Raw genomic sequence first — 12260 nt, 5'->3', positions numbered from 1 at the left:
CTGTCCCTGCTTGACACCCTGCCTCCGTACCTGTGGGCCAAAAATGACTCTGATGTGGGGCGAATGATGATTGATCCTATTCACATAACTGTACGACAGGACGCTATGCTCCCGAAACTCCCGCAATATCGGATATCGCCAGAGGGTGAGAAGGCACTGGTAGCGATCATTCAGTCTCTGGTAGATGCAGGAGTGGTTGAAGAGGTGGTTAGCAACGTCTGCAACAGCCCAATCCTACCTATTGTTAAGAAGCAAGGTGAAGGAGATGAGAAAGCGTACCGCTTCATCATCGACTTGCGAGAGATTAACAAAGTGGTTGTACCCCAATATCCTGTGGTCTCCGATATCACCACCATTCTGACCCTCATCCCGTCCACTGCCACCACCTTCACTGTTATCGACCTTAAGAACGCGTTTTTCTCTATCCCCATTCATCCAGACAGCCGTTATCTTTTCGGCTTCACCTTAAAATCCCGCTCGTACCGATTCTGTAGAGCTCCCCAGGGGTACACTGAAAGTCCCAGCATTTACAGCCAGGCCCTCAAAAGACAGCTGGATGCCTTCCAGCTACCAGAGGGAGTGGTGTTGATCCAATATGTTGACGATATCCTGTTGGCGGCTGACACCACCTCACTTGCAACGACAGCCACCGTCCAACTCCTACACTTTCTTGCAGAGAATGGCCATAAAGTCTCCAAAAAGAAGTTACAGTTCTGCCAGCCACAGGTGACTTACCTAGGCCATCTTCTGTCCAAAGAAGGGAGGAAACTTACACCCGACCGAATCCAAACCATCCTAGACACCCCCATCCCGAAAACACAAAAGCAGGTCCGCTCTTTGGTTGGCCTAACCTCTTTTTGCAGACAATGGTTGCCTAATTACAGCCTCATTGTGAAACCATTACTTGCCCTACTGACCAAAGATGTCCCCTCCCCGCTTCCTTGGACCACTGAGTGTCAAGCCTCCTTTAAGGAATTGCGGGATGCACTCTGCTCAGCGCCCGTCCTCGGAACGCCGGATTACTCCAAACCCTTCTCCCTCTTCACCCACGAAAGGGAGGGATGCGCATTGTCTGTCCTAACTCAATCAATTGGTCCTAAGCAGCGCCCTTGTGCCTACTTCTCCGCCACTCTTGATCCTGTAGCCAGAGCTTTGCCTGCCTGCCTTCGAGCAGTAGCCGCCGCTGCTGTCTCTATCCGTCAGAGCGAGGGAATTGTACTTTCCAACTCCCTCACAGTGCTAGTACCCCATGCAGTCGACACCCTCTTGAATCAGACAAAGACCCAACACCTGACTAGCGCACGACTGACAGGGTATGAACTGACGCTACTTGCACCCCACATCACACTAAAAAGATGCACGACTTTGAATCCTGCCACACTGTTACCCCTGCCTGAGAATGACCCCGACGTTCCTCCCATACACGACTGTGTGACCCTCACGGACGAACAAACTAGGAGTAGGATTGACCTCCGAGACACTGCTTTTACTGACCCCGATGGAGAGCTATGGGTAGACGGCTCATGCATCAAACTCCCAGATGGCACCACCTCAGCTGCCTATGCAGTAACGACAGCCCGAACAGTAGTTGAGACAGCCTGCATCACACAACGATCTGCCCAGGCAGCAGAGCTGATAGCCCTCACTCGAGCATGCATCATAGCCGCAGGGACCACCACGAACGTATATACGGACAGCCAGTATGCCTTCGGAGTGGTCCACCATTTTGGGCTCCTGTGGAGGGAGAGGGGATTCCTGACGTCCCACGGCACCCCGATCCTCCACGGAGATTTAGTCTCCGCCCTGATTGAAGCAGTTCTCCTCCCCAAACGATTAGCGGTGATAAAATGTCAGGCACACAAAAGGGTGACAGACTTGGTCGGACAAGGGAATGCATTGGCCGACATCACTGCACGAACCACAGCTGAGAATAGGACGGTGACACGCATATACATGACCAGGTCACAAGCAGAAACATGGAGTGACACAAGGATAATGATCAGAGACATACAATCGGCCAGCACCCCTCACGAGCTGACTAAGTGGGCAAGGGTGGGTTTGAAGGATGAGGAGGGCTGTTGGCGAACGAAGGATGCAAGCAAATGGTTGCTGCCCGACTCATATCTGATTCCCATACTGACAATGGCTCACTCCCCCGCACACATAGGATCTGCACCCATGATCGAACTCATTTCCAAAGTCTGGCATAACGACAAAATCCCTGACTCAGCCAGACGTCTAGTTCAGCAGTGCCTTATCTGCCTGCAACACAACCCCGGGAAAGGAACTGTAGTGCCCCGGGGAGGGTTTGGGACCCCCAATCACCCCTTTGAGGTCCTTCAGATGGATTACATCCAACTAGAGAGATGCCAAAACCTGAAGTATGTACTAGTCATTGTATGTGCCTTCAGTAAATGGGTAGAGGCCTATCCAACCCGTGACAACACTGCCATGACTACTGCCAAAGTACTACTGAAAGAATTCTTCCCTCGCTATGGCCTTTGCCGAATTTTATGGAGCGACAATGGCCCCCACTTCATAGCTGAGGTTATCCAACTAATCCTAAAGGGGTTGGGGGTAAAGCAACGATTTCATGCGGTCTTCCACCCCCAATCCGCTGGTCTAGTGGAACGCCATAATGCCACACTGAAGCTGAAACTGGCAAAAATAGTGGCCACCACTGGACTTAACTGGCCGGATGCCCTCCCACTGGCCTTGTTATCGATGCGCTCCACTCCCACCAAGCACCATCTGACCCCCTACGAGGTCGTGTTTGGGCGACCGATGAATCTCTGGACTGCTCCCAAACCGACCTCCATTCATGACGTCCCGGACGTCCTACTGTCTGATTATTTGTGCAAGTTAACTAAAACGTTGTCTGTCATTCATCAACAGGTGCAGCAGGCCATCCCCGATGCTTCCAGGGGCCCCGGCCACGACATCCAACCGGGAGATTTCGTACTGATACGAAATTTCCAGCGAACCAAGAGTCTGGAACCTCGGTGGACGGGCCCCTGGCAAGTGCTGATCACCACCCGGACGGCACTCCGAGTGGAGGGGAAGAAGCACTGGCTGCACGCGCATCATTGCCGGAAGGTCTCTGCAAACCTGGCCACGACAGAAAACGTCAGCACCCAAGAAGAGCTCCTGAGCAAAGACCGACCGATACTGGACTGTTATCCCGATACTGAGGCACTCGAACTTGCAAAATTCTCTGATCCCACTGTGCCATCCAGAGAAGGGTATTTCCTGGGTCGAAAGGAGGGAGCTTCGGCGAAGTAGGCCACGGACTAAGTTAAATCTCAGAACGGTGACCTACACCCAATCAAGGGTCGCCGGGAGAGAAGCTAAACGAGGTCTGTGGTTCTGCCCACTACCGAGCCCCTTGAAGGTGATGGAAGCGCCAAATAAGAAGATGATGGAAGCGCCAGATAAGAAGATGATGGAAGCAACGGGAAATACCCAGTATAGAAATCCAAACACTGACAACCTGCACAAATCAAAGACAATTGCACTCTTCATCGTCTTCCTCTTCTGCCTCCTCCTCATGACCTCCTTCTGGATTCTGGAGGAAAGCACACCGGCTCACGAGACATTGCTACCTACTGCACAGCCAACACCTCTGAAAGAGCATCACCTAATCTCTCTGTCACCTCAGCTCCGAGAAAGGCGCAGGGAATTCTGGAACAATTCCTTCGTGCAACTGTTGCACCAACACAACCTTGCTGCAAATGCTACGAACTGTTGGATCTGCGGGTTGCTCCCGCATGCCACTGGACACTCCATCCCCTTCATCCCTTCACCCTTCTCAGTTCACGGCTCTTGCCTCGCCTGGTTGATCCTCATGCAAGAGAGCCACAGGGACAACGCCACCTCCAGCCGGACAGTATCACACTTCTACTCTGGGTTCTGGCTGAACAAAACAGGAAAAACCCCAGCTGCCCTGTGTCCTGCGCTCGCAGGCGCCACCTTCATCAAAGACATTCCAGCCAAAGAACGAGTCGAAGTACAGGTGCTCCACAATCCGGCCAGAACCACCTTCACTCATCTGCAAAAACAAACTACCGCCACTCTAACTGTGGCCCTGTCCGTTATCAATGTCACAGGTCTCATGTGTCTCGAAGGCCAGGGAACGCAGCTGGTGGGTTACAGCGCCTGCCGAATCACCAGAACATTGGACTCAGCTGAACCCCCTTCCTTTGTTGCTTCTCCGAATATGTACTTTGTGTGTGGCACCAAGGCTTACACGTGGCTCCCGAGAGGTTGGAAGGGCACCTGTTATATTGCCTTCGTTCTTCCACCCACATATGTAGCCCCTGCCAACCACCACCGGCAGAGGCGTGCAGACGACCTTGGACAAGCCGACTCCACCGGAGCACAGTTCCTGGATGCAGCAAAGGGACTTGTTCCTCTGTGGGGCCCAATGGCAAACAGCCGTGCTATCCGACACCTGACCCAGGCAGTAGAAACAACAATCAACATCACGGCTGGTATCCTCGCCAACAACACTGCAGAACTTCAGGCGGTCCGCCTCGTGACCCTTCAAAATCGACTCGTCCTAGACGTGGTCCTAGCCGACCGAGGAGGAGCATGCCGCATCATCGGATCCAGCTGCTGCACCTACGTGCCAGACAACTCGCCTTCAGTCTACAAAGCCATTGAACACCTCCACAGACTGTCCTCAGAGGTTCACCAAGAACAGGAAGGATGGTCGCTTGGGAGCTGGTTTTGGGACACTTTGAAAAATTGGGGTTGGAAGTTATTTTCCTTCGTGCTGGTACCTGTTGTGATATTATGTGGGTGTTGCCTAGGTATCCAATGTCTGCCACCTTTGTTCGGCCTTGTTTCTAACTGTATGTGCCCAAAGACTTTGGACTTCCGAAATGAGCACATGAGCCCCCTCTATGAAGTAGAAATACGTGGCCTTATGGGGATAAATCCAAACTGACAAGTTGGCGAGACATGTTAAAAGGGAGGACTGTGGAATTTTAGTTTGCGACCTGAACATCATCTGCGCCAGCTTGTCACCTATGTACTACGTGCACGGCAGCCATTTTAGGTCACCTATGTACTACGTGCACGGCAGCCATTTTAGATATCATGGTCTCCCTGTCCACGATCGATCGCCAGCGCGCCCCTCTGACCCAGCAAGCATCCTCCGCGCACCCTGGCTCCCCCTCCCTCCTCCTTAGGAGCATGACCCTTCTGCATGACCCTGTCCTTGGGAGTCACGCCAGCGCCTGACCAACACCTCCTCTCCTCCCATGAATGCCCCTCTGTTGATAAACCTCCCCTCTGCACTGGATTGTCCACGCAGCATGAATACCACTCCATTGATGGCCCCTCACCCCGTGTCCGACTGTCCACACAGGTCCGAGGCCACTGCCTAAGCCGGGAGATATCATTTACTGCCCCTTATTGTATGAGGTCGCTCTCCTTCAAAGGACCCTCTATTGATCCAGGCCTCCCCACCCCCTGTGATATGATCAGGCGCACACATCCTAAGACTCGACGGAACACTCAGCTGCGTGATGACCCCCTCCTCTTATCAGCAGGTTGAGGACCTCTATTGTGAAGATATATGGGGGTGGGATTAGCACGAGGATTACGGGGATGTCTTGTTTCTTGCTTTACAGAGTTCTGATTGTGATGAAGGAAGGTCACATGCCATAAACCAGTGTATAAGAGGCCAGGCCTCCGAGAGGCTGTTAGAGCACCTCGAGACGATACCTTGTTGTCTGATCTGATGTGTTCTGCTCCGTCGGAATAAACTTCTGTTTCCTGCCTTCTGGTCTCCGGCGCCTGCCTCATTGCTTGGTAATTTGAATGGTACAAGGGCGGTTAGCGCCGGGCAAATCTTGAGAAAGGTCCTAGCCCTACCTTTTTCTACAGTGCACCACAAATATGCACGGCAGAAATGTAGACACAAACGACGTGCACCACCAATCTGCACAGCAGAAATGTGGGAACATGCCACATACACCACAAATCTGCACATCAGAAATGTGGCAACATACCACATACACCACAAATCTGCATAGCAGAAATGTGGCAACATACCACATACACCACAAATCTGCACATCAGAAATGTGGCAACATACCACATACACCACAAATCTGCACAGCAGAAATGTGGCAACATACCACATACACCGCAAATCTGCACATCAGAAATGTGGCAACATACCACATACACCACAAATCTGCACATCAGAAATGTGGCAACATACCACATACACCACAAATCTGCACAGCAGAAATGTCGGAACATACCACATGCACCACAAATCGGCACAGCAGAAATGTGGGAACATAACACCCACACCACAAATCTGCACAGAAGAAATGTAGGAACATAACACATACAGTACTACTGTCCACGGTAGAAATGAATGGAACAATCTACATGCACCACAAATCTTCACAGCAGAAATGTAGGAACGTACCACATGCACCACAAATCTGCACAGCAGAAATGTAGGAACATAACACATGCACCACAACTCTGCACAGAAGAAATGTAGGGACATAAAACATGCACCACAACTCTGCACAGAAGAAATGTAGGGACATAAAACATGCACCACAACTCTACACAGAAGAAATGTAGGAACATACCACATGCACCACAAATCTGCACAGCAGAAATGTAGGAACATACCACATGCACCACAACTCTGCATTGAATAAATTTAGGGACATAAAACATGCACCACAACTCTGCACAGAAGAAATGTAGGAACATAACACACACCACAAATCTGTACTGCAGAAATGTGGGAACTACCACATACACCACAAATCTGCATGGCAGAAATGTAAGACCATAATGCCACATGCACCACAAATCTGCACAGCAGAAATGTGGGAACATACCACATACACCACAAATCTGCACAGCAGAAATGTAGGAATATACCACGTGCACCACAAGTCTGCACAGCAGAAATGTAGGAACATAACACACACCACAAATCTGCACAGCAGAAATGTAGGAACAGATCACACACACACCACAAAGCTGCACAGCAGAAATTTAGGAACATACCACATACACCACAAATCTGTACAGCAGAAATGTAAGACCATAATGCCACATGCACCACAAATCTGCACAGCAGAAATGTAGGAACATACCATATGCACTACAAATCTGCACAGAAGAAATGTAGGAAAAGTACACATGCCCCACAAATCTGCATGGCAGAAATGTAGTAACATATCACATGCACCACAAATCTGCACAGCAGAAATGCATGAACATAACACATACAGTACTACTGTGCACGGTAGAAATGAAGGGACATAACACATGCACCACAACTCTGCACAGCAGAAATGTAGGAACATAACACATGCACCACAACTCTGCACAGCAGAAATGTAGGGACATAAAACATGCACCACAACTCTGCACAGAAGAAATGTAGGGATATAACACAGGCAGCACTACTCTGCACGGTAGAAATGTAGAAACATGCTGCATGCACCACAAATCTGCACAGCAGGAAGGAAGGAAGGAATATACAACATTGTAGCATAATCGTGCTAATCTACACAGAAGGTTGTAATGTACCACTCATTGACCACTAATCAGCAGAAAGGAAGGCACGCACCACAATGTACCAAGAATCAGTGCAGCGGCAGCAGGGAACATTCAAGAACTGCACCACTAATTTGTACTGCAGACAGGAAGAAAAATACTACTCGTTGATAACCGATATGCACACCAGAAAGAAAAGAATATACCACAACAATATCACCAGTCTGTAGTGAAGAAAGAAAGGAACACACAAAACCGGTGTCACTAACACTGCACAGCAGAAAGGGAGGTACATACAACACTTGCACCACTAAACGGCACAGCAGAAAGAAAGGAAGGAAAATACCCCTATGTCCTACTAACCTGCACAGAGCAAAGACAGGACATACCAAACACCTACCACTAATCTGCACAGCAGAAACGGAGTAACAGAACACAAATGCGCCACTGTTCTGCTCGCATAAACAAAGGAGAATAACAAAACTGTTCCAATAACTAATCTGTATTGCAGACAGGAAGAAACACATCTCACAAATATACCTAAACTGCACAGCAGAACGGAACTAGCACAGCACACGGGCACTAGCACTAATATACAATGCAAAAAGGGAGGAGCACACCACACATGCATCCCTAATCTGCACAACAGCAAAGCAGGAAGGATAACACCCCAAAGTACCACAAAACTACACAGAAGAAAGAGAGGACCATGCCACACATTTATCACTAATCCATACAGGAGAAAAAAAGGCACATACAAGTAACACAATATGAGGTAATACATGAGGAATGGAAGTGTGTATCTCTTAACACATCTCGAAACTAAACCATGCTTTCAAACTGTGTGAAAAGCGTGTTTTGAACATATTTCACACAGAAAACTCTAAACTACATTTAATAAGCCTACTTCACGCGATCCGTCTAAACCATAACACAGGGGAGTGGTTGCAAGCAGTTAAAAGAACATAACAGCTGTCTGAAGCAGTGAGTAAAGGGAGTGCTAGCATTTAAAGGAAAGCGTTTGGCCAGGCCTAATTTACTTTCCACAGGACTCAGACTGGAACTGATGCAGCCATATTCTTTCAGTCAGGCCAGCTGGTGCTCTGCAGCAGCCCAGGGGAAGATTTATGAACCTCTGGGAGAACAGGCATCTCTTTTCCAGTCACGCTAAATACACCTTTTACCTCAAAAGTCGACTGGTAAAAAGATTCCTTTTCTTGTACCGCCACCGCTGCTGTTCAGACTTCGCTGCTTTATTATGTGTTGTGAAATGAGTAGAACAGATATACAGTAGGAAAGGAACAAAGAATACTTGTTTAAATGCACACCTAAATTAAAACCTGTGGGCAGACAGGATTTGTTCACCTTGCCAATGCCATAAAGCAGGAGGTTTATAGTGCAGTTGTGTTTGCAGTACAGGCAATTGATCATTTTCAATGACAGGGTTAATCTAAAGCCTACAGCAAGCAATCTCTAACACTAACAAGTGAGGAAAAGCACAGCATTGGAAATACATGAGGCGGGGGCAACAGATTATAGATTTCTCAAGGCGAGGGACACTTTAATTAAATTTGCCGTACTCGTTTCTAAGTATTCCAGTGAAAAATGTTTAGCAACAGACCTCACTCTTATGGAAAAATCTAATCAAATGTATTCGGGAATCCGCAACAGTGACTCCATATTTATACTGCAATAAGAACCTCCATATAAATTGACATTATTTATAGGACAGAGCGTTGACCATTCTTAGTCAGTCAGCACCAAATGTTCACATTTTGGAAAGGTACTCAAGGTTGATGCAAAGGCAGAGAATTTAAGAATGTTCAGGATGAGTTTAGGAAAACTTGGCCAAGGGTTACATAAGTCGAGGGGGTTCTATGAAAAGATTTTTAATTTATTCATTCAAAGACATTGATTGAGGCTTATTTGTGAATTATATTGTCTTGTGCCTGGCGAATTTTATTTGGTATAAGTAGTATTTCTCAAATTATAGATCTATAATGGATGCATACGATTTACCAATCCAGCTAAAAGATAAACATGTCCACCGCTCAAATTAGTTTCATATTTCCCTATCCTAATTCCCGACTAATCCTGTTTGGGTTCCGGAGTAGCATGATACCCGCCGAAAAGCACTTCAACACCTCATCAGGGGTAGCAAGTGCTATATAATACAAACCCTTCCCTCTTATAACCCTCCAATATCCTTTTTTAATCCAAATAACAAACTCACATGTCTACCGTTCAAATTAATGCAATTTCTTCCTATACTAATTCACCACTAATCATTTTTGGTTTCCAGAGTAGCGTGCTATTTGCATAAAAAGTACTTTGACACCTCATCATTTGTAGTAAACACTATATAAATGCAATTACAATTACAATAGAGCACTTTTAAGATGATGCCACTATTACGGTTCTTGGGTCAATACGAAACTTTTTATGTCAGTGTTCAACTTCTTTACCCAAACTTGTGACACAAAGATGGATTCCAATCTGAAAATACATAGATTCACGATTATGGTGTGTCCTTGTGCCACAGAAGGAATTTCTTTGGACTCACATCCTCCAACATTTCTTAACAACGTGGACTCCATATCTCTGTTAAAATTGAACCTGACCTACAGCTTCCATGGGAAAATGCTCCATGGAGGAGAGTTGTCAAAAAGCCTGACCCCTCAGATATGAGGCTAAGATCATATACATTGATTTACAAAATAGGCTTCATTCTTCATTGTTTTTGTAAAAAGCATTTTGTTAGTTTTGCTTGCATTTAGAGAAGGATTTCTGTCTGATAAATTGTTTTGTGGACCAATGGCAGTACCCTGAAAGGCTTTTAAAGTGAGATCTGTTGCAGATGTATCATCAGACAGAGAGAGCAAACAAAGCCCCTCCCACAGAGTGGTGACAAAAACATGAAAAAGTAGTTCATCGAAGGTGAGCAGTGGAAGAAGATTAGTCATCCAATCAAATTGATGGTAGTAAAGCTACGCTCAAAGAGAAATACAAGAGGAAGGAAGGAAATCCATTGAACAAGAAGCAATCTAAGAAGACTTACAAGAAAACCACCAATGGGCTGACCCAAAGCCCACTGCAGGTTTTGGTGCTGTCCCAAATATGGCTTCCACAACAGAATATCATTATCAAGGATGTTGTACCTGTAATTGGGGATTATTTTCCAGGGGCGGCTCCTCCGTTTGAGCGGAGGAGCATTGCCCCACAAACAAACGCCCTAGGCCAGAGCTGAAAAATAAAATGCTAATAAAGTTTATTTATTACCATTTCATTTTTCAACAACTGACCCGTCTCAAACTGAGCATCATGATGGGGTTGGCCCATTGCTACTGAGTGGCAGTAGTAAGCTTTGTGCTCTTGAGTTTAAAATGCGCATGTCTCTTTGGACGGCCATTTTGCGACGGCCAGTCAGGCATGCACATTTTAAACCTCTCTAACCCTGCTCTCAGCTGGGTTAGAGAAAGCAAAGGCCTCCAGTGCTCTTGTGTGCACCGATGTACGCCGATCCCACCAATCCTAGAGCTGCTTTCAAGCTGCATGAGAGCACCGCTAGGATTGTGTTGGGAGATGGGAGCCTGCCTGTTGCCTGCCTCGACGAAAGAAGGATCGAGGAGGACGTTGCGGTCGAGAAAAGGTAAGTTTAGTTTTTTTATGTAATACCACCCTCTGGACATGCCAGCCGCCACTGTAGCTTTCAAATGTTGCAAGGAAATACACCTACCAGGGCTCGAGTCGGGGTACCACGCGGGTGGACGGCGTCCCCCCACTTATTTTACCAGGGGACGCTGTCCCCCCTGCCTAACAGCTGGACTTCACTCTTTGGCCTCTCTGGGACGAGATCGGAGCGCACCTTTCGTGACGTCACTTCCCGCCGTGACGTCACTTCCGGTGACAGCGTCCTCCCACTTCTCTTTTTAGGACTCGTGCCCTGGCACCTACAATATTATATGTATGCATTTTGGTGCTGTTCAACATCACAGTAAAACATGTGCATAACATCCTTGGTGTTTACCTGGAGTGTTTGGCTGAAGCGCTTCAGGGGCGTCGCCCTCACAGGCGGGATGAGGTTTGCTAGCGATGTGACTCGGGATAGTGGCTTGACCCGCTTGGTACTAGGTTCCTGCAGTTAGAATAATAAAAAGCACACTGTGAGATGCAAAATGTCAATCCTTGGGTTTGTCAGAAATAAAGTCTGCAAATAATTACCTATAGCAACTTGTCCATTAATACCCATCAGTGAAAAATGCGACCTTTGTGGTCCTTGCAGAATATTAATGCAATAGCTGTGTATTAATCAAATGAGTAACCGATCTAAAACAGTTTAAAACAAGTTTTTTAAAAATGTACGATTTGGCACCGTTGTCAATACATTTATAACACTTAGGATAATTATCATGAGGAAAAAAACACTAAGCACATTTAAGATCTTGCAGATTAATAAAGCACCTGCATATTCTTCAACAAAGATGTACACAATCTGCAACCTAAAGGAATAACATTTATTAATACGAAGCATTTTTATAGCCCTTCATACGGCACTTCTGCCATTTCCAATAACCGGGAATTACACGTCAGTCACTATTACCAAATTTAATCTTAGTCAGTTCACTGACATCAGAAGGATGCCCAGTTGAGCTGGTCTTTACAGGATTGAAACTTGTGGCCGGAAGATCACGCCAGAAATCAGCAGGGAGCGTGAA

At 47.2% G+C, this 12260-nt stretch overlaps 1 protein-coding gene across 4 annotated transcripts in view; it reads right to left on the bottom strand.

Moving 5' to 3' along the window:
• Positions 1-12260, bottom strand: part of ARHGEF3 (Rho guanine nucleotide exchange factor 3) — an 834543-nt gene that overhangs the window by 122598 nt on the left and 699685 nt on the right. For all 4 annotated transcript variants that reach the window (XM_086939120.1, XM_086939121.1, XM_086939122.1 and 1 more), the window contains one exon: positions 11573-11680. In XM_086939120.1, the coding sequence (XP_086795246.1) occupies positions 11573-11680 (108 nt within the window). The remainder of the gene's footprint in view (positions 1-11572; positions 11681-12260) is intronic.

The sequence above is a fragment of the Lissotriton vulgaris genome, chromosome 9, assembly GCF_964263255.1.
Source record: "Lissotriton vulgaris chromosome 9, aLisVul1.2, whole genome shotgun sequence".
Lineage (NCBI taxonomy): Eukaryota > Metazoa > Chordata > Amphibia > Caudata > Salamandridae > Lissotriton > Lissotriton vulgaris.
Note: the sequence above shows the minus strand (reverse complement) of the source record. Positions and strands in the feature narration are given on the sequence as shown.